We start from the raw sequence: 22,921 nt of genomic DNA on the forward strand, positions 1-22,921 counted from the left end.
TGGACAGTTTCACTATATAACCTCAAGTCTTGTTCAACAAACAGACACACCATAGGTTTCTCCAAAATAATATGGCTCGTTTCTCAGTGCTACGCCTTGCTTTGCTCGTCTTTTTCTTTTCCATATTGTTCTTATCGGGGTTCACAAAGGTGAGGCTTCACTCATTTTTGTTACTTCAACTTAAAATAGGAGTCATTGAAAACTTGAGTTTAATTGTTACATATTTCAATTGAAGATCAAGTTGCGGTACAAAGTACCTGTCACCGAAATACCGAGTGGTAATTGGTCATACAATCAAATGATTAACGAGTACTAGTGATTAGCCAGATCAATCAAGAGAATCTACATATTTCTTTACAATTAATTTTAGACTATTTTTCATCATACTATTTACATTTCAATTCCCTGTTATTATTATTATTTTTTTAATTTTACTTCCTCTTTCGTGATAAATCTAAATATATGCTCGTTTTTCTTGAAAATGTTTAGGCGGGCAGAGAAGGATCAGTGAAGCTCCGAGGTACTGGACATAATCCTAATACACTCTCCTAACACACTTATGGATCTACGCAGGACGTTTGAGTCATTCGAAATACATACATAACTCTAACATGATCAAGGATTATAATCTAGTATACTGACACTTTTCTTGTTGATTAATGTTAGTACATTTGTTTCAGGTTAATTGAATAATAATTGTAGTAACTGATAAGGATTTTATCAAATCCTCGAGCTATTTGATCTATTCAAATAGTTTTCGATTACTAAGATCTACATAAATTAAGTCGGTGTTTGTATATATTTTTTGATATGTTTCAGAATGTCCCAAGGCATGTGCTTATCGTTGTTCTGCCACATCGCACAAGAAACCATGTTTGTTCTACTGCAACAAGTGCTGCAAAACGTGTTTATGCGTCCCCTCTGGTACGTACGGGCACAAGGAGGAATGCCCATGCTACAACAATTGGAAGACAAAGGAAGGGAAGCCAAAGTGTCCTTAGGAATTCCGTCTTAACCTAACAACAATTGTGATAATTGTACGGTTATTTTTAGTTGATACTGTCTTCTCACTATTGGAAATAATTATATGGATGGTTTAGACTGCATTTGATTACTTGATTAAATTTCAAAGGAGAGTTGAGGAATAGTGTATTTGTGTATCCACCATATGCTAAGTTGAGCCCATATGCTTCTTTTTTCGTCATGGACTCTTGAGACAGGTTATTAGCGTATTAGCATCCTGCCATCCTCAGTACGATTTTGGGCAAGGATTAGGTGAGTATTGAGTAGTCATTTTTGACTAAAATCTCACACCTAATGGTCGTTTCTGGGCTCCAGGAACTCAGCAAGAAATTTACATCAGGCAAAACACATTCTTTTGGCATGTTAAATTTTGATAGGACTCGAAATTTGGTATCTGTTTTCGGTTGAAACTCCAACAAGCCAAAGGCCTGTAATGTTTACTGAAATTTTGAGACCTTTAGGCAGAGTCCAAATTTTAAAAGAGTTGCCGATCACATATTGGTCAATCTGACGAAGTTGATCCAAGTAACAAAGATGCCAAAAGTTTCCTGAACTTTTGCCCTTGAGATACCAATATGGGAACTGAGTTATGCTGTCCCAAAGTTTGCTGTCCAACTATCCAAAATAGATCACAACCGCTTATATAATGCCTTTAGATTTACACGCAAATGTCCTGTGTATTTGCAAACCGTAGGTACACACTGAGTCTAGACAGCTAGGACACAGTATTTTAGGACAGCAAAACCGGACTCCCAGCAACATGTATTGTCAAATTTCAAGAGTGTAATGTTTTTGATTTTGTACAAAGGCTAAACTCAAGTGAATTGCCAAAATTTGGACACTCTATATTCTGATGGCGAGATTGGAAACCTCAGAGCAGTGTTTTTGTTTTTGCATAACACTTTCGTGCAGTTGCATGACTTGAGATATTATTCCTTGCTAAACTGCCTAAACAGTAAGCACTGATATAAACGTTGTGTTGCACTGCTGCAGAATCCTAAACCAAAATCAGACATCAGACATCAATACATCATCCAAATTTTATTATATTTGAATAATCAAATGAGGGTATGCGAACGTTTTTGGAGAGTGTGTAAAATGACTCTCTTATTATGCTTCTCTTTTCATTTTCCTCCTCTCTTTCTCATTATTCTCCGCGGTTTTCGTTATTTCTCTTCTTAATCTTCCTCCTCTTCTCATCTCCTACTCTTGCTACGCTCACTTTCCCACTATGATAATTCTAGTATTAGGCCGAAAAGTCTTAAAACTGTGTCAAATTTGCGTAATCGGTATTTTGGTCGCAATATCAGTAACAAATTGCGGAATTTAAATTGTCGGCAAACTGTTCGAAACCGATATATTGACAAATATAGTTTGTTTTGTTCGGTATATTGGTTGTTGAATATTATTTTATCTATCTTCATCTTCAACTCCTGCCTCAACTTGCTTCTTCCAACGCCCTTTTAGATCCCACAGCAAGGTATATATTACTTCTCTCTTTCCTGTTTTCAAACCCAAAGTGAAAAAAGTTTACGTTTTTATTCTCTTTGTTATTGTTTGCAGGGTAATCTTTCTTTGGTGCAGTTAAAAAAAATATGACCCATATCCTTTTTTATTAGTTTCTTGCTCTTTCTACATGTTTATATGTTTCTTAGTTAGATTTCTGTGCAAAGTTTATTTCTTTGATTGATTCTGTGAAAGCCCATGTTTTATTTTAGGAGTTTGGATCGAATAAGATAGTTTATTTTAGTGTGTTGTATGTATTAGACTGTTTTCTTTAATTGGAAGAAACGTGGAAACCAGAGAGAGAAAGATAGGGAAAGGGCAGCAGCTAGGACTGGAGGAAAGAATAAGAAAGATGATGGATTGACACCCGAACAGCGTCGCGAAAGGTATTACATCTAGGAGATTGTTTGGATTAGGATTTTTATTGTTAGTAGGTTTTGTAGGTGTACTGAATTTTGAATGCCATGTAGGGATGCAAAAGCACTTCAGGAGAAGACAGCAAAGAAAGCTGGACAGGCTACAGCATCAGGAGGAGGAGAAGAAGCTGGAAAAAGTAGTACCAAGAAATAACACAAGTGTTACGCTGGTAGTGGGAATTTATCAGATCAAGGAGTTGAGTTTTTGTGGTCTTTAAATTCCTTTACTGTTATATTTACTTTCCAGCGAAGATGGATATGGTGATCTATGTGTTGAATATATGTGATTTAAATGTTTGGCGTTATTAATAAAATATGTATGTTGTGAACAATGATGAAAAATTATGTGTTCGCTACTTGTTACATTCTCTTAATGCCATCTTAGTTTGTGCACATGTGTTCCCTGAAAGACATAGATGTGTACCAAGGGGAAAAAAAGGGAGGGGGGGGGAGAGGACAAATTGACACGGCTAGTAAACTTTACAATATCAATGTTAGGCACTATTTATTTGTACACGTTTGTTTTATGATTCCACAGAGCAATCTGTTAACATTGTCTCATGTCGGCACTAGATAGGAAACTTATTGAATAACATGAGACTCATGAGTGCTACAGGGAAAAGGGTTGAGAACTTCCTCCTTTAGATATCAAACACTCAAGTCGAAATATACTGGTCTTCTGGTCGTTGCTTGCTAGGATGTAGTGCACAAAGTACATGAAAATGAAAAGAGAATACGTGCATTTACTTGGAGGGGACATTTAGAGGGAGCTTACTTTTGTTTCTTTGTGTCTGGTGCTATTATTTCTTCTAGGGTGTTATGTTTGTTGAATTTGTATTGTGGTCTCAGTTTTTGGTTTTGTGTGCCTTCACCATAAGCTAGGTGATACATGTCAAAGTGTCAAACTATGCTAGGAAGCAAGCGCCTTTGTTTGCAAGATTCTCAGTTTAGAAAAGTTAAACGTTATCAGCACTCATTTGTGGGAGTCAATGCTGGTTTCCATTCTCCTCACACGAAGGTTTTTATTTCTACCCCATATTCACTGAGGAAAAGCACACCATGTATTATGATTTCTACTGCTTTTTCTTTTTTGACTAAAAACGAGCTTCATAGTTTGTTTATATTGGGTGTTAGAAGAATAGCATATCCCTCACTCCATTAGAGTTTTAAATCATGCTGTTTAGATATATCTCATTAATGTCCAGTTTTGTCGAGGAAAAGGAGAGTGTATCCCTTATTTTATCTGAGGTTCATACTGCTTTACAAGTACTGGGCTTGACCCTGACGTTATGTTACCATTGATATTCTTAATGTAATTGCCTACTTTGCAAGTTGTAGCACATTACACCTCTTTTTCTATATGTGGTGGCGTAAACTAAACTATGACGGTGTTGTTATTTGCCAAAGCCTAATGTTTCTTTCTTCGACTTTTTTAAGTGAGGAGCGAAATGTTTAGTTGTTTCCGGGTGGCTCAAGCCTACTTCAGGAGTTCAGGGCATGTAGAGAGTAGGTACGTGTATTTCTTCATTTGAGGTTAGGTAGGTGAACAAGCAATTTTACATACATAGGAAGTACATAGGTAAATACATACATTTGGTGTCAACATGACATCATGTAGTGTATGGTCCTTGTTCCTGCAACCATATAAGAGCAAATTGGCGGATAACTAGGAGAGGACTTAAGGGGTGTGTCCTAGTTGTCAATATTGTTTTTGGTTTCTAATACAAATTCGAAGTCATGAATCAGATGAGAGTCGTAGTCAGCAGGACAACTGGCAAGCCCACCCTTGGAGTTGTTCCATTTTTCCAAGAGGTCGTGAGTTTGAGACTTCTGAGCTCATACATTGGGTGGGAAGGGGTGACCGGTATGGTTTGAGAGGAGGGGCGCGAGGAACAGATCAGAAGAGTTCAATGTGTATATTCTCCTGAAAAAAGAGTTTGAGCAAATTTTTTCTCACCAAGATTTAGTGGAAGTTTAGCGATTTAATTTTATTAATAACCAATATCCTATTTGTTGTGAATATAAGTTTCGTATCAAGTTCGAAGGAGCTTTCTTGGTCTTCAGTTGATCTGGGATTCTTGGAGGCAATCAGTTGGTCACTATCATGAACATTTTACTTGATTCTAAACAAAGCTTCAGATGGAATGGAGTCAGTAGATGTGTCTTGTTTACTCTGATGTTCTTGTACGAGAATTGAAAAGTAAGATTATCATATCAAATCGGATGCAATGCTTTAGTGCTCATGGGTGGCCTTAGTGCTCAGGCAAGATGGAGAGGGGTGACCAAGAATCTGGTTAGCCATGTGTTCTACTGTCGCTTCCAGCGTGGTTAGCATGCCTTTTCGGTATGATATTATTGATTAAAGGGGTCAATGACCATGGGGCATTCGCCTCCATCCTCCATTTCACTTCAGCAAAGCTTTGAAATATTCAAAATTGGTAGGGTGATTTTAAAATTCTTGAGCCATCTCATTGTGTTGTAAAGAGTTCTTCCCTTTTAACGTCTGTAAATGTCAGAAATCTTCTGATATAAGTGGATAATGCATTGGTGCTTTTTTCACCGGTTAACTGGAATGTTCTATGATTTTGATGTGCTGATCGTTCTAAATCGTTCTGTTTGTTTGGTTAACCAGGAAAGCTATGATTTTATTTTATTTTTCCATTCAACAAATTGTGCTGTGTGTAAGCTTAAACACTTATTTTGCACTGTAATGGTGTATTATAGTCGGTATTATTCATTTTTCAAGTTGGAAAAAAAATGGAAAATAGAACTTCCCAGAGCAGAGAGGTGTAGTAACAGAGGAGTGTAATGGACATGGTTTCAGAAAGACGCGAGAAAGTCATTGCTTAAAAGAACGGAGCAGAAACACAAGAAGAAGAGAAACCAAAGAAGTAATGAGTGTACAGTACATGGAATGAGAGAAATAGTCCAAGATTCAAGGGAAAGAAACACACAGCCAAACAGGTTGCACAGGATACCTTGAAGAAAATGAAAGTCTATTTGCAACAAGTACTCTAGAATGTTGCTGATTCAGATGGAGCTAAAAGAATGATTGAAGTACTGGGACTGCAAATAGGAAAAGCTGTGATACAAAGCCAATGACAGAAACCTACTAATGCTGTGCTCAACCCAGATGGCACTATGCAATGGATAATGGTAGTTCCACATGTAGGTCAATACTTTTTCAGAAATTAATGGGCATTCTTGAAGGTCTAAAGGCAGCAGAGATGATAGGTATCGACCAAATTGAGATCAACTCAGGCTCAAAGAGGGCTGTCAATATACTAAATGGAAAAGAACTCACACCTTGGTTCTGTTTCAACGTGACTGAAGCCATCAGACAACAGTAAGGAAATTCCAGAATGTGGAGACTAGCCATATTTTCAGGGAAACTAATCGTGCAAAGTCTTATACATGAGTGACAACTCAATAAACTATAGCATAGGACCCTATCCTAAGCAACTGAGTGTAATACTAGATGAGGATGCAAGTGCTGTTGTGTACAACAGATTTTAAGTCAATGCAGGTTGAGGTCTGCCTAACCTCTAACTGATTCAAAATTAAAACAAAAAAAAAAATAATGAGTTGTGACAAAAAAAAAACGTAGTGTGTATGTGTATTATGTATCTAGTGAACAGAAGTTATGAATCTATGTAAGTTTTAGCACTTTAGCAGGAAGAAAAGAATTACTAAAAAGTTGTTCAGAATCTTAATTGGCCGAACTCTGAAGAAGCAAAAAGAACGAATGTATCTGCCCTTCTGACGTGCGAAAGGACAAAGTCACAAACCAAACCAAATCCAGATTCCAGACTTGGAAAACAGAATAAAGTTGGTACAGTACAACCACCTATATATTGCTCAAATCTAGCAGCAGGACCACCACCACTCGTTGTATTGAAAGTGAAGCTTTCTGTCCCTTTTGCCGCATTTGGCAAACAAGTTCCATAATTTTGGGGACCATGGGCATGAGAAATGAATATTGAGATTGTTAGAGAAGCAAGAGAACTAACCATTTCAACGCTGATGGAGTTGTTGTAGTTGTGGAAGTTAAATAAAATGAGTAAGTGTTGCTTAGTTAACATGTCTTTTGTATGGTTGAAGTAAACAAACTTATCTTATGAATGCACATGCCAATAGGAAATTCATGTGGTCACATAAACCGGCCAGCTAGAACAAATCAAACAAAAGTTTCACAGCTAATTAGAGGAGCTAATATACTTGTGTAGCGACTCCTTTCTCTCATAAATTATCATCAATAATAAAAGGATTAGACAGTGTTGCGTCCACTTGGAAGTACCTCATTGGTCAGCCGTTTAGTATTTTAGCATGTTCTTCTGCTCCACCTACCTCAGTTGTTTTTTTCTTGATCTTACTAGTTATCTAATTGATAATCATTGGACTAATCAAATGATGATGGTGTTCTTGATAAACTTGATTAATTTTGTACTGATATGGGGGAAAAGTGCTTAGTTCTGAACTTCTAATCATATGTTACAAAATAAAAAGGTTCTGGACATATTAAATTTTCTTCTGTTGGTGGAGGTCATGATCACAAGGATTAGTTTTCAAGGGATAAACTTTTCTAATATATCCATTCTTCAAAGAACTTTGCTGCTGCCTTAGTTGTCTAGGCAGTAAGCACACACAGAGTTGTCTCTTGCACTCTTGCGTGTCTATGACCAGATTAGTGCTCTAAACTAAATTACAACTGAATTAAAGTCGAATTTAATTTGTGTTGTGAATATATAATTGCGGAAACAACGTTACGCACAACAAACGGATCAATCCTACACAAAGATCGATCCTTCACACTAGACAAGACTTCAACACCCTCCAAATAATATCCCAACACTTCTCAATATCAAATAACAAGCATATAAAGGAAAACAATTAATGTAAAGGAAGAACAAACCACAAGACGAGATATATTGTGGTTCGGCAATTTGCCTACTTCCACACTACGAGTTCCAAGCTTTACTGGATGTCCTAAGTAACAGATTACAAGTCTCTCAATTCACTCACAAAGAATGAACACTCAACTCACAAAGAATTGCTCTCTTATAATCTCTCTCTTTCTTGGTTTTGGAAAAAGTTAGGTTTTCCAAAAAACTGATTTTGTTTTTATACCAAAAAACCAAAATCGCGGTTACTATAGCGAAGCCCACAAAAAAAATGGCGAAGCACTATATGGTCGCCTTTTAAAACACCGGAGCATGAGTATGTGGTCGCCTTTCGGCGTGCCTAAGGACTCGAAGGCTGGCGCTTCTTATATGGCTGGTCGGCCAAAAAACTTCGGAGCCATGAGTCGCGTTTCGCGCGCTCGCGCGCGCCTTCTCGAGCGTGAAAAACAGAAAAACTCTTTTTCTCTACATTCTCCACCTCGGTGAGGTTTTAACACATAAAACCAAGCCCGAATACATCCAAAGAAGATCACATCCGAGGGAACACCTCCAAAGCAAGGAAGACTCGCAGATTAAGCGCGCCGGCGGCTATGCCCACACAAGGCTCATCAAACATGTAGGATTTGGAGCAAGTCCAAACGGTGTTGGAACTTAACTCCGGTGACAACTTTCGCCAAAGATATCGGCCAGGATTGTCATGGGTGTCTACTTTCTCAAGTGCTACATCACCATCCTCAACGACATCCCGTGATAAAGTGATAACGGACATCAATATGCTTGGTCCGACCATGATGAACTTGGTTCTTCGCCAAATGAATAGCACTCGACTATCACAATACAAAGCAACACCGCATTCGCCAATACCCAAATCATCTAGAAGACCTCGAAGCCATAGTGCCTCTTTTTTCGCCTCGCCATCGCCATATACTCTCACTGCCCAATAGTAGATAGAGCAAGAGTAGCAGAATAGCATAGACCTCCAACTAACCGGTGCACCATGCATCATAAACACATAACCGGTGAGTCGATCGTCGTCTATCTAGATCACCGCATAATCGGAATCCACAAACCCATCGACATAACAAGTGCCTCCACCATAAGCTAATCCCACATCCAAGGTACCCTTCAAGTACCTTAGTACCCATTTCATCGCCTCCCAATCTTCGCTTCCCGGATTTGCCATATACCTGCCGACAACACTAACCGCCTGTGAAATGTCCGGGCGTGTGCACACCATAGCATACATCAAACTGCCCACGGCACTTGCATAAGGAACATTTGTCATATGCTTTTGTTCCTCCAACCGAACTAGGGAGAGAACTTAGGTGAAAAGCCTAAAATGCCCAAACTAAAGGTATAGAAACCGACTTTGCATTCTCCATACCAAATCGAGAAATTACTTTCTGAATGTATTTCTTCTGAGATACAACTATCCGTCGCTTCTTCCTATCTCTGTCAATCTCCATGCTCAGTATCTTTTTGGCTCCACCTAAGTCTTTCATCTCAAACTCAGAGCTAAGTTAAGATTTCAACATGTCTATCTCCACCATGCTTTTGGAAGCAATAATCATGTCATCCACATAAAGCAGGAGATAGATGAAGTCATTACCACGAAGCTTTTTAAATTAGACACAGCAGTCATACTTACTTCGGGTGTACTCATGTTGCATCATGAATGTGTCAAAGCTTTGTACCACCATTGCACGGCGATTGCTTTAACCCGTGCGATGGACGATTCAATTTGCATACATAATCTTCTTTCACAGCAACAACAAACCCTTCAGGTTGTCTCATATAGATCTTTTCTTCCAAGTCCCCATGCAAGAAAGCATTTTTCACATCAAGTTGCTCTAACTCCAAGTTGAAGTGAGCAACTAAACTTAATAACACACGAATGGACGTATGTTTGACCACCGGGAAAATATCTCATTGTAGTCAACTCCTTCTTTTTCGTGAAAAACCCTTTGCTACCACTCTTGCCTTGTACCCAGTACTGTCGGACTCAGGAAGGACCTCTTTCTTTCTGAACACCCATTTACTGCCGATAGTCCTTTTGCCCTTTGGCAATAAAACTAAGTCCCATGTGTGATTTTTATCAAGAGATTCTATCTCTGCTTGCATAGCTACCAACCAATCTCTGTAATGAGCATCTCTAACAGCTTCCTTGAAGCTATCTGACTCATCATCTTCGACATTCAGTGCATATGCCACTAAATCTACCTGACCATAGTGTTTCACCGGCTTCTCGTGCCCATACTTGTGCACTTCTTTAACTTGTTTCTGTGGCCTAGGGTTAGCCACTACAAGTTGCGGATGCTCTTGCTCTTCTTCCTGTTGCTGTGTGGTTCCATGATTTGGTACCTCATCATGATCTAACCACCATCTCACCGCATCGGACAACTCAAGCTCATTAGCTTGAACCCTATGGACTCACCATTCGCCTACTACTTGGAAACCATCAAAGATAACACGGAAGTCTCATCAAAGGTAACATCTCTCTGCGACCGGGGAACTTGTGGTCTTCTAGACACCACAATCGATATCCCTTTACCCCATTTGCAAAGCCTAAGAATATGGCCTTCTTAGCTCTAGGATCTAGCTTCTTTGTCCCTCACATGGTAGTAAGTCGTCGATCCAAACACTCGCAAAATACTATAATCGGTGGGTTACCGACCACACCTCATAAGGTGTCCCGCAATCTATAGCCGGGTGCGGTGACCTATTATACAGTAACACGCCATGGACACCGCAGATTCCGCCCAATACTCTTTGCCTGGGACCGGCATTAGACAATAAACATCTTGCTCTTTCAAGCAAAGTTCTATTCATCCTCTCGCCATTCCATTCTCACGTGGCGTGCCCGGTATCCGGTGTCCGGCAATTCCCTGTTAGCGCCGCATTTAACTCTTGGAAAGGTCCATAGGTATACTCGCATTACCATTGTCGGACCGTAATGTCTTTACCTTCCTATCCTCAATGCGATTCTCAACCCTTGCCTTCCACTTCTTAAATGTCTCAAACACTTCATCTTTTCAATTTCATCATATACACCCACACATACGAGTATGATCATCAATGAATGAGACATAATAGCGGTTACCTCCCTTGGAAGCCACCCGGAGGGTCCCTAAACATCCGTATGCACATAATCAAGGATGCCATTTGTCGTGTGCTTGCTTGACTTGAACTTGACTCTGCGATCGCTTCCCATAGACGCAATGCTCACGGAACCCCATATTGGCTTCTTCAAGTTCTTCAAGAACCTCGCTTGTACAACTCGGACAAACCATTTTCACTCATATGCCCTAAACGCATATGCCATATCTTAGTGCACTCGAATCATTACTACATGCACCCATCGCTACATCTTTATCATCACCGTACTACCCATCGTGAGTATACAAGGTTCCATATTTTTGACCCCTTCATAACAACTAAAGAGCCATTAACAATATTTAGGACTCCACCTTCGCCCACAAACTTGTGGCCTTTGGAATCAAGGTACCAAGAGAAATAAGACTTTTCTTTAGCTCGGAACATATCTCACATCGGTTAAAGTCCTCACTACACCATCATACATCTTGACCCGTATAGTTCCAATTCCTACCGCCTTACAAGCAACGTCATTACCCATTAAAAACGGAACCACCATCAATGCTCTCATAAGAAGTAAACCACTTTCTATTCGGCACATATGATAGGAACATCAGGAATCAAGAATCCACTTTTCGGTCATATAGTCTTGTGTGGACACACGAGATCGAACTCATCCCCTCTTGAGCCCGAAGCATAATTTGCCTCCATTTTTGCCTTACCTTTCTTGACCATCTCTCTTGTTTCTCTCTTGGTGAGGACAATTACTTGCATAATGTCCCTTTTCATTTGCAATTGTAAGATGTACATATTTTAAAGGCTTCTTTGACTTGGACCTAGAATTCTCATTACTTGAATAATTACGTTTCATCTGAATTTCCTCTTGCCACTAGCCCGACCGCATCAATGCTATTCTCTACACGCGTGTCTTCTTCATCAACTCATAAGAAAGAAGTGCACTTTGAACCGTCAAGATCGGCGACTTCTCGTTCATGAATGTAGTCATTAGATGCTCATAGCTTTACGGTAAGGAGAATATTAAACATGCCGCTTAATCCTCATCATCCATCTTCATACCAACATTCAAATAATCCGCTAGGCGTCGATGGAACTCACTAACGTGCTCTTGCATCGTTGAACCATCAACCATCATGTACCGATAAAGACGCTTCTTAAGGTACATCTTGTTAAATCATGCTCTTGGTCATATACATAAACTCTAGTTTGAGCCAAATACCCGGCGCAAATATTTTTTCTCCCATCACACTATACATAACTTCATTAGCAAGACATAACCGGATTGATGAACAAGTTTGAAGATCGAACTCTTCCCAATCATCATTACTCATACTCGCCGCCTTTAGATTTAATCCCCTTTAAAGCCTTGTGCAAACCTTGTTGGATGAGGATGTCCTTTACTTGGACTTGCCAAATCCCAAAGTTATTCTTCCCATTAAACTTCTACTTCAAACCTTGTGTTTGACATCTTGGGAGCCATCTTTCAAGTTACACACAATAACCCAAAAGCGGTTTCACCTCGAATTTAATCGAACACCTTGTCTACACACAAATTTTGAGCACTAAACTCAAAATCCTAGGTCGTATACCTAAGCTCCGATACCAATTGTTGTGAATATATAAGTGCGGAAACAACGTTACCATTAACAACAAGCGGATCAATCATACACAAAGATCGATCCTTCACACTAGACAAGGCGTCAACACCCTCCAAGCAATATCTCAACACTTCAAATATCAAATAACAAGCATATAAAGTAAAACAATTAATGTAAAGGAAGAACAAACCACAAGGCGAGATATATATCGTGGTTCTAAGAATTTGCCTACTTCCACACCGCGAAGTTCCAAGCTTTTCTTTGGATGTCCCGAGTAGCGAGTTACAAGTCTCTCAATTCACTCACAAAGAATGAACACTCAACTCACAAAGAATTGCTCTCTTATAATCTCTCTTTCTTGGTTTTGGAAAAAGTTAGGTTTTCAAAACTGATTTTGTTTTTTATACCAAAAACCAAAATCGCGCGATTCTTTATAGCGAAGTCCACAAAAAAAGAAGCTGGCGCCTCTTATGGCGAATGGGTCGCAAAACTCCCCTGAAGGCGCTCTAAGGACCTAAACGCTGGGTCGCACAAAACACTAGGAGCATGATGGTTCGGTTTAGACACTCTGAGCGCAGGCGCGCTCTGAACGTGAAAAACAGAAAAAGCTATTTTTTTCTCTACAATTTGTAAGATGGAGTTCTCTTTAATCCACCAACTTAACTACCGTACTTCCAATGGACACTTTTATATCACATGGCTATTTTACAGGCAGAGAGAGAGATTCTATCCTCCCACAAGCTCGTGAATTCGGCTATAAAGATACAAAAGTTCTGATGGTGTAAAGAGAAAGTAAGAATGATGGATCTAAGAATTTTTTTCCTTCTTTCACTCTAGGAACCTATCATTCTCCTTTTAGTCCTTTACCGTGTGTTTTATAGTGATATTCCACATTTCCACGAGCCTTACAAGTTGCAACTTGCAAGTGTGAGCTGTGGAATCAGATCATGCGTCAATTAGTAGTAGCTGTTTGATGATTTCCTATGCTGCTTGGTTTAGTGACAGTACTACAGATTCCTCTCCTTTTTCTATATTGTTTTTTTCAACACAATTGTCTCATATATTACAGCATTAACATTTTTTTCACGTAGCTCTCAACCTTGACAAACTGAAAAGAAAAACTTGACAATGATGATATGATACTAGAAATGTCAGCAAAGTGGAAAAACGTTTGCTTCGACATGGCAATAGTAATCTGTGTAAAACGATTACAGATTCAAATACATATGAAAGTACATTTTACAATAATTGACTCTAAACATATTTAACCATATAATTTCCTTATTCCAGTTTTTGCTTTGGCTCTCAAATGCCAACTTATAACTGGTCCACAAACTTAAGTTTTCCAATTCAACAATGAGGGTCGTTTCTATGGAGGAGACCTTGATTTTATTGTGTCTGAATGTGTAAATAGGGAATACACGAATAAACAAAATAGTTAAAATATAATAGACATAGTTTAACTTGTTAGGGACTTTTCAAATGTGATGTAGTATCTGTTCAGAAAAATTGTTGCTCCTTCCCTGAAGACCTGTGAGTGAATATTGTGAAGATAAACACAAAAATGTCCAACAAATGAGGACTAATGGCTTAATTCAAATCTAGTTCCAAGAAGAAAAATTCCATATGAAATGAAAAGTATCTAGATACCGAATTGAAAGCTCTACATTCATCAAAACAAGGAAGAAATTATCCAAAATTGAGTAACTAATATTCATGAATCATATATTGGAAGAGAATCCCAGATCATGTCCATATCCAAAGAGGGCATTCTACTTAACAGAACATCATCCACATCTGAAAGTGTTTCATGAGTCTTCTTATTCTCTCCCCCCACCTCTGAGCCAACTCTGCTTTCCAGATCACAAGAACTGTCTTTCGTTGTTGGCTTTTTGAATTATAGGTTTGAGTGGACTCTTGGAAATCAGGTTATTTGGTGATGGTGGTTTCTTCTGTTGAGCAATGCCCACACATAGTGCCTGTAGTTTTGCGTCGAGAAGTGCAGCAGTACTACTACTACCATTCAAAGAATTAGCCTCGAGTTGATGCTTAAGATCAGGAAAATTCAGTTGTGCGTGTTCTCCTCTCAACTTATAAGCAGCTGTGTCATAAGCAAAAGCGGCTTCTTCTGCAGTGTCAAAAGTCCCTAACCACACCCTTGACCGGTTCCTCGGCAGCCTGATCTCTGCTACCCATTTTCCCCAGTGCCTTTGCCTTACACCTCTAAAAAGCTTCCCTTGAGATGATGTTGATGCCCACGTCTTTTGCTGATTTTCCTGGTTTTTACTTCCACTGTACTTCATCACCTGCGTCTTATTGACACCTAAACAATAATCTCGGCTACCTTTCGCAGGAGAACCCACAAGTTTATTGTTGATAGAAAACCAGTCTAAGCCAGGCTGAGGCTGAACTTGATGTGCTACAGGGCCTATAACGTTAGGCTCGGGTTCCTCCAAAACAAGTTCAAATTCGGGAGCCTGGAAGGAGAATTAGAGACTTGTGAACCTGAAAATGCAGGAAACATGTCTATAAAATTCACAGGAACTGAACTCCCTTTGACCTCAGAACCCTCACTTGTGGTCACAGAGCTTGATACAGAATTGAATGGACTTTGGCTTTCTTGCACTGTTGCATTGGTGCTTGCAAAACGATTATTCGCCAACTCAAACTTTCTTTCTCCGTATCCTGTCACATTATTGTTTAATGAGACAACAGTGGCATCATCAACTGAAGAACTGGATTCAGGACTAGAAAAAAACTGATCCATACCTCCATTAGCACAAGAAGAAGTTTCAGCAAGTGCATTCCACAAGATTGGATCACCTAGCAATCTTCTACTTGTTGCACTCCCATATGGGATTCCTTTATGCATGTAGTTTTCAATCTTTGGAAACTGGTCCTCCATACCCTTTAAAAGGATCTGGACTCAACAGCAACAACAGAACCAACTTAATGACTAACTGATGAGAAATCAGAAATGATGTCAAAGAAGGTTGGAGTGTTATAAATATTCAAACCTTAGTACACCTCATGTGACAGGTATTTGTTGAGAATCTTTCGATAATCAAAGGACCCAGTTACGGTTAATAAAGCGTACTTAGAGTCTGAGTCAGATTTGCGGAACGGTTGTTGAAAAGGAAAAGTTCCCACCATCTTCCACCCCATCCATCTAGCTCGTGCTACCATGCTTGATGTATTTACACTAAAGGGGACCATTTGCACACCTCATAATCATACCATTTGGTATATGCTTCACATATCTTACAATGCTTTATAAGTTTATAACACAAAAAACTCCAATGCGAAATACCAAATTGGATTTGTGTACAAAGAATTTAGTGTGCTGGTCAAAATTGTGTAAACTATTAAATATTCAAATTCTACTAACTCAAAGCTTAATGAGGAATTCAACTTAATTTTTGTCAAACTTCTATGCACCGTAAATCAACATTCGTAGATATTTAATTAGGATGCAGTTTGAATTGCTAATACATCTAACATTGTAGCTAATAGTTCATATCAATTTTTTCAAACTAAAATATTTCATTTGACATTTTTCATTATTTTTTTATTCCATGCTTGAGGACGCAATCCAGACAGAAGAAAACCTGATCAGACCACAGACTCTGCACAAACAGTAGGCTTAAGTATATGCTTGTTAAGGCTTTATAATTAGTGGTCATGAAGTTTTGTATAGCACACCACATGTATTTCTTCACTTTTACTTTCTTTATTGAATTTAATATGGTTATTGACCTGTTTCTAACTCATTATCGTACACAAATGTAACTAACAAGTAACACCATTGCAGAAAAAGGTGTTGGATCGTACAATTTGATATAGATTAGTAGTAATTAATAGTTACATCTTCTTTTAAGAATGTTCTTGCCTGGTGACCTTTCTTCTTATTAAAACATCATCATTTGAGTATTTCTAACTCGAAAATTAAGCTGACGGCAAATGTACAATACTATAATGTATACAGTGGAAATTGTAAGATTGATTACGACTAGGTAACCACTGTTTGAAAGTGAGGAATACAAAAGTAAACCCTTCCTTGGAATATAAAGGTTATCACATGCGTCGTGCAAAAACTATTTGTTCACCTAGATGGCCCTTATGTGTGTGTGTATATGTCCTGAATAAGAAATGTATGTTAGATTTTTGCTGAGAGAGATGTCATGTGTTCTCCCACATGGCTATCAGTAGTCAGCACCTAATGGATTGTAATGATGATTAGTGAGTTTGTTGCACTAATTTTTGTAGAAAGTGAGGTGACTAACAATTCAGATTATTCTACTTAAACTAGCATTATCATCAACATCATTATTTCCAGGCCCTGATTAGTTAATTTTTGATGAATTTGGGCATTGAGAAATCTGTAGCTGTCTCCCTTCAGATTTTTTGTTTTAAGGGGCCTGAAGATACCAGATTTGGCTTTACTAGAAATAAAATGAATGTTTTTGCCTCTTTGGGCTAGTAAGGAGCCACGTTATACCATTATCTGGACTCGAGCATGAAAAGCAAAATGATGAGACCCCATGAGGTGATTTGCAATCCTACTCTCAAGTCTCAACAACAAATACTCTGAATAGGGTTGTGAATTATCTAGAATTCTATATCAATAGTCAGATCGAAATCTTTTCTAATGAACTAGGCTCGAATTCTAATCCTAATATCATGAATTCATGAACATAACTGTCTCATCCATCTTTTGATTTGACATAATTCTATGCATGACCTTTTGAATTATCTTGTTCAGCTTCCTACTCACTGACAAGTAAGTTTGTGGTTCTACAAGATTGCATCAGTATATGCCTAAGGATTGTGGTTTCACACTAGTAGCACATAAATGTAGAACTATCAAACTTGCAAGTGTAAAGAACAGAAATAGGGTTCAGTGTTCAAATAGTTCAGTAGTTAGTTTAGATTGACATCACGGATGAAACATCAATAATCAGATTCTATTTCCACGGACAAGAGTCAAACTAAGCAAAATTTGAGTTCCCTTTCCGCCACAATGTGTAACATCATTTGCAGCCTACATACAATACAACAAAGATGAAACAAACCATAAACATAAGAGAAAGCTACCTGTGAATCACTAACTATGCTACTCTAGTAAGTATAATTGACAACATTGCTTTCGGACGACTAGAGTTAATGTTCTTAACTAGATTAGTGGTGAATATTGGATGACACTGCAACATTTCACAAGTTTAAATCTTGCACATCGCCATCCTTTTGATCCCTCTGCTGCACGTTGCGCTCATCTCCATCATTTTGTTCCCTCTTCCGCAATTTGAAACCGTCATCCTTAGTTGCCACATTATCAGATTCTATTTTATTCTCTACTCCAACAGATATCTCCATCTCTGAAACCGTATCTGCAATTTTTTCCTCAGAATCACTTCCACCCAAACTACTTCCATTTTCTCGAGTATGGATGGAGTCATCTTCCATTTGATCTTCGCCTGAGTCATCTTCCTCAGTTTCAAATTTATCTTCTTCTCCAACTTCCATTTTCTCATCGCGTTCTACCATAAGTACCTCTGGTGGTGCAAGTCTCTGCTGGATAGGAACGGCATCACTGATAATCTGACCTCTCTTTAAGTTCTCTTTGTACACTAGCATCTCACATTTGTATCTCTCTTTATCCTTTAAGCCTCTTTCCTGATAAACCTAATATCACAATCAAAAGAAAAAGATTAACAATCTTTTGCACGCTTATGTAGAACTGTGTACTTTTACACTTTTACTTACGGCTTTCTCTGTTTCTGTTACTTTGCTCCATAGTTCACCGATCATTTTACTGATTTCCCTGTCCTTTCCAGGATGGAGAGGTTTCAGTCTCGCATGCTGCTCTTGAAAGAAGAAATTGTACCCACTTCTATTGGGTTTTGGATGGGCGGGGTCTCTCTTCTTCAGTTCAGATTTTTTCCGGCGACGGCGACGGCGTACAGCCAGTGGTGCAGTGTCCCTGCCTTTCTTGTTAGCACTAACAACAGTATGTGATGGAGCATGGTCAGTTGGATTGGAAAAGAGGTGATACAGAACACCTTGTAGCTTTTCTGTGCCAACCGAAACTGTAACAAGATAACCATGTTCGAATTTCCCATCAATTACCCCCATCACATGACTCCCTAAAAGACTTGCTGAAAACAGAGCAAAGAGATAGAATTGTTAGTACCATCAAATATGATACGTTTTTAAATTGAAAACTATTGTTTATTATGTATTACTATGGTTCATTCTACTTCTACGTTACCTACTTACGTATCATGTTCACATAACAGGTACGGTTCTTTTTCAACGGAGTGCTGATGAAGAAAATTAATACTCACCTTTTCTTTGTTCCTGGACAGAAGCCACTTGAACTTCTGATATTGGAGGCACTGGTGCAGTGGAGCTTTGAACTGGAATTGGCGTCAGAGGAGAATTCAGTAAAGGATCTGCAAAATGTTGCAAATAGTTGAGATAGGTTCACATAGCTAATAAAGAAGGAGAATGAAGGTATGAAATTTCATCAACGTACCAGGCTCAGAACGAGTCCAACCCTTGGCTCCAAAGTAGTATAGCTGCTCGTAGTGATGAATTAAACTGACATAATATTTGCGGAGGATAAAAGATGCATTTGTAGCCGTAGAGGGAAATTTGAAAACAGAAGTGATCTCTTTCCATCTTCTCTCCCTAACAACCTAGATCATCTTGAACAGTGATTAAGGTGAGCACTATGGGAATAACTTGATATAAAATGAGCAATGTCTAAGCTAATGCTTTTGAGTGTAAAAACCTTCAGAAAAACAACTAATTATTGCAATGCGAGACACATACACTACATTTAGAAGTTTTTTTGAACACACATGAATAATTCCTTTAAGCAAGACATTACAAGCCAATGAAGACAATGATTTGTTTCAGGCAATAACTTGTAAGCACCATAGATAGGCCACATAACCACAGGTACAAATTGATCATCAATCTTCAGATAAAGGAATAAAATCATACAGTTGTCAAAAGATTACTACGTAACACAAACTAATCATAAATTTTTAAATATGGATTCAAAAAGGATGCCAAAGAATGAAAGACACCATTTAAAACCAAACTAATCATGAGAAGTAGCAATGCACATCTCACTCCATCTCACCTTTTCAATACCACCTCGAGAAGTAACCTCCACAAAGAGCCGGTGCAAGTCTAGCTCCTTTCCCCCTATAACGGGAATCCTAAAACCCAAAAATAGAAGTCAAAACACAAAAACATGAATGCTAAACAAGTTAAACTAAAATGAAAAAAAGCAAAAGGAACTTCCAATAAGTCACGAGTCACACCTATTGGGAGAAGTATGTTTTGAGAGAACCAACATTTATGATAGCAGATTTATGAGCTAAATCTTAAATAAAAAAGATTTACTCATAGCTAATAAACTACTTAAAATTCTACTCATTTAAAAAATATAACCACAGTCCAACTTCAACTTCAAAAAGGAAAGCTACATCAAACAAACAAAAGTTTTGCACACATGTGGAAACCTCAATCTCTCAATATGCTTATACCCCTATAATGTATCAAATTAAACAAATAAAGGTGTATACAAAGGGTATTTTTTGCTGAAGTCTGTATATAATGTATCAAACAAATTTCTTCCAAATTCCTAAACCATAATAATGACAATGTAGAACATTGTTACATTGTCATATTTAGCCCATGTGGACTTTACAAACTTAGAGAAGGTTAAACAAAGTTTAAATAAGAACCACATACTGACATACACACAGAGCAAAAGACTAATCATGAATGTAAAATAAAAAGTTCATGATAAACATTTAGGCATTTAGCTTACATGAACTTAGTACGCATAGTGGCATGAAGTTTCTCAAGAGTACTCATGAAGACCCCCGGATCAGCTACAATTTCCTCATATTTTGCAAGTGGTGAAGGGTAAACATATAGCTTAGCGGCAGAAACATCAGCAGCAATAGCAGGATAACAAGAGGAGGGGCCAGCAGAAGAAGATGGGGCCAGTGCCAACTCCTTCTTAGAACTACCACTAATATCTGCCTTTTCACTCTTCTTGTCCACCATTACTTCTTAAAGTTATATTTTCAACCAAAACTGCATTTTCAACACAATATATACAGTGATGAGAACAGAAACCCAGTCATAATGGAAAAGGAAGATGTCATGGAGAAAGCAAAACAAACAAAATGCATGCAAACATTTAAGATCAAACCAACCATCCAAAGAAACAGGTTTCAGAAGAAGAAAGCTCCCACCAGTGAACCAACAAATGAGTAACCACCAATAACAACAAATATTGAAGTGGTTCAAAATCCAAGGAAATCCCCTAGTACAAATTAGCTGGCATATAGCCATGAACTCCTCTAAAGTCTGTGAGAACATAGAACCCAAATCTCCATATCCTCTTAGACCCATTAGCCTACTAGGGGTCAGCTTAAAAACCATAGGTTCAAAGTGTTTTATGTAGGTTATCACAGGGCTATTTGTTACTACTTTCCACCTTTTAACACACTGACACATGTATATATTACATAGCATCATATAGGACACATTGATAGTACTCCTCTTAAATACTGAAAATAAATAGTGCTTTCAATCAATGTTTTTGTTATCTTATCTCTCTCTCTCTCCATAAATCATAGTACTCAAAATATTCCAATCTCTCTCACTGTTCAGTGACTAAAATATTCCTTCCCATTATTTTGCAGCCCCACCTCTTTGAAAGTTCAAAATGATATTATGCATAGATGACATAAGTATAAAGTATAGAATAAAATAATGAAGAATATATTACTCTTAAGTTAACCAGAGAGAGAAATGTAGATTACAAAAACACAAACATGGCCTATAAACATAACATAAACATAAAAGCAAAGCAAAAGAAAACTAACCTTTAAGAAAAAAATAAGATGATGACCTCACAAATATAACAACCTTGTATCTCTCTGTTTAATATTGTGTGTGTGTGCAGTTGATGGAAAAACATATAAAATGTGGGGTAGTGGGAGCTACCCCATATATATATGATATAGAGAAATACTAGCAAATATACAATAACGTGTCATATTGACTGACTCCCGTTGTAACCGGCATATATCTCATATACCAAAGGATAAGAATGATAACAAAAATGTGGTTAATACTTGCTGATAAATCCCCGTAACAGATGCTAATGCAGTTAATACCGCATTCATTTTTACATTTTTAGACCAAGTCATCTTTTCTATTCACATTATTATGTTTCTGTCTCCCCAACTACTTATGAGACCAACATTACTAACTAACCTTTTTTGGGGGGCTATATAGAGTTTTAGCCAATGAGGACATTTTCTGTGCTTATTTGTGTTTAGAAATTTTTTGGGGCTTGGGGTTTAACCAATGAGGATGTTTTTTGCCTATTGTCTTAAGGAATTTGCAATTAATAGCAGTGATTAATACTTTGTAATTTATTCACCAACCAACCATCCTACCGCGTACTTTTCCCAATCCCTATTTAGTTTAGGCGGGACTCAAGGCATGTTTCAGTTGTCAAAGTATTATAATTGACGTTGGTACCTTGGTGGGATCCAGGCCAGTAATAATTTAGGATTTTCAAAAATCTGATACCAAACAGTAGTGCAGTGCCCATGGCAAACTTCAATGTTGTGAAGTTTTGAAAAGTCTAATGAGATGTTTGGTTCTCATTTTTTTTTAAAAAAAATATTTTTATGAAAAAGTATTTATTCTAAAAACAGTTTTTCAATAAATATATTTGGTTGTAATTTTTTTTAAAAGTTATTTTATCAAATTAGATTTCATATTATGTTTCTCGATATATTTTAGTATATCATGGCATAAATCACTAAAGTCTAAAACATCCGGAGAATTCATTTGCCTTGAGCACCAAAGTGTTTCCTTCAAAGAAAAATAATTTTTTAACTTGAAAAACAAATTTTACCTAATTATCATAAAACAAGTTTTTGGGACCAAAAAGTGTTTTTTAGATGAAAAACTATTTTTTTTTAAATAGAAACCAAATACATTTATTTAAAAAAAATATATTTTTTTCACTAATAAACACTTTTTGGCAATAAATAAATAGGATCCAAACACCCCATAATTGTTCTTTCAATTTCTCATACACACTAATTTCTTCAGAATGCTAGAAATGTTCACTTTCCTACATTGTTGGTAGCGTTGGATTTCCATAAATTTTTGGTGTTTGTAGTTGTTGGAATGTTGTAAATTTGTAAGTAATGTTTGAGTCGTCATGGCTTCTCCAAATTAGCTCTAGAAGGACCATTTTCCGGCGTTAATTAGAGGGATTTTTTTTTACTGCAATGTACACCACCTGGGTTCTTAA

General features: G+C 37.7%; 5 protein-coding genes and 1 long non-coding RNA gene across 8 annotated transcripts; 3 read left to right on the top strand and 3 right to left on the bottom strand.

Moving 5' to 3' along the window:
• LOC147500533 (Gibberellin-regulated family protein) lies at positions 1 to 1,147 on the top strand. The gene is made up of 3 exons (XM_086559356.1): positions 1 to 149; positions 490 to 520; positions 820 to 1,147. The coding sequence occupies exons 1-3, from the start codon at positions 72 to 74 to the stop codon at positions 999 to 1,001; spliced, it is 291 nt and encodes a 96-aa protein (XP_086415482.1). The 5' UTR covers positions 1 to 71; the 3' UTR covers positions 1,002 to 1,147.
• A 1,278-nt stretch (positions 1,148 to 2,425) lies between these two features.
• Positions 2,426 to 3,287, top strand: LOC147500534 (uncharacterized; the record flags this gene model as incomplete). Its single annotated transcript, XM_086563653.1, has 3 exons — positions 2,426 to 2,503; positions 2,791 to 2,915; positions 3,000 to 3,287. Coding segments are annotated over 3 exons (303 nt in total), but the record flags the coding sequence as incomplete, so codon positions are not given.
• Positions 3,288 to 14,108: 10,821 nt separating this feature from the next.
• Positions 14,109 to 14,858, bottom strand: LOC147500536 (ethylene-responsive transcription factor ERF062-like). The gene is given in 2 exon segments (XM_086559359.1): positions 14,109 to 14,440; positions 14,442 to 14,858. Coding segments are annotated over 2 exon segments (588 nt in total). The 3' UTR covers positions 14,109 to 14,269.
• Positions 14,109 to 15,802, bottom strand: LOC147500535 (uncharacterized). 2 transcript variants are annotated; one of them, XM_086559358.1, is made up of 3 exons: positions 15,573 to 15,723; positions 15,325 to 15,475; positions 14,109 to 15,240 (listed from the first exon to the last, which is right to left on the bottom strand). In XM_086559358.1, exons 1-3 carry the CDS (start codon positions 15,585 to 15,587, stop codon positions 14,984 to 14,986), a joined length of 423 nt encoding a protein of 140 aa, XP_086415484.1. In that variant the 5' UTR covers positions 15,588 to 15,723; the 3' UTR covers positions 14,109 to 14,983. The 2 variants fall into 2 exon arrangements, with proteins under 2 accessions (XP_086415484.1, XP_086415483.1); XM_086559357.1 differs by having other exon boundaries at positions 14,109 to 15,475; positions 15,573 to 15,802.
• A 1,696-nt stretch (positions 15,803 to 17,498) lies between these two features.
• Positions 17,499 to 20,986, bottom strand: LOC147500537 (HMG (high mobility group) box protein with ARID/BRIGHT DNA-binding domain-containing protein). Of its 2 annotated transcripts, none has more exons than XM_086562143.1 (7): positions 20,796 to 20,986; positions 20,402 to 20,673; positions 19,706 to 19,784; positions 19,091 to 19,253; positions 18,900 to 19,007; positions 18,319 to 18,710; positions 17,499 to 18,237 (listed from the first exon to the last, which is right to left on the bottom strand). In XM_086562143.1, the coding sequence occupies exons 2-7, from the start codon at positions 20,641 to 20,643 to the stop codon at positions 17,767 to 17,769; spliced, it is 1,455 nt and encodes a 484-aa protein (XP_086418269.1). In that variant the 5' UTR covers positions 20,644 to 20,673; positions 20,796 to 20,986; the 3' UTR covers positions 17,499 to 17,766. The 2 variants fall into 2 exon arrangements, with proteins under 2 accessions (XP_086418269.1, XP_086418270.1); XM_086562144.1 differs by having other exon boundaries at positions 20,778 to 20,801.
• On the top strand, positions 18,461 to 19,085 carry LOC147500538 (uncharacterized). Its single transcript, XR_015196412.1, has 2 exons — positions 18,461 to 18,600; positions 18,921 to 19,085. It is a non-coding gene; the product is annotated as an uncharacterized LOC147500538 (long non-coding RNA).
• Positions 20,987 to 22,921: the final 1,935 nt, after the last annotated feature.

The sequence above is a fragment of the Coptis chinensis genome, chromosome 5 (assembly GCF_015680905.1).
Source record: "Coptis chinensis isolate HL-2020 chromosome 5, ASM1568090v1, whole genome shotgun sequence".
NCBI lineage: Eukaryota > Viridiplantae > Streptophyta > Magnoliopsida > Ranunculales > Ranunculaceae > Coptis > Coptis chinensis.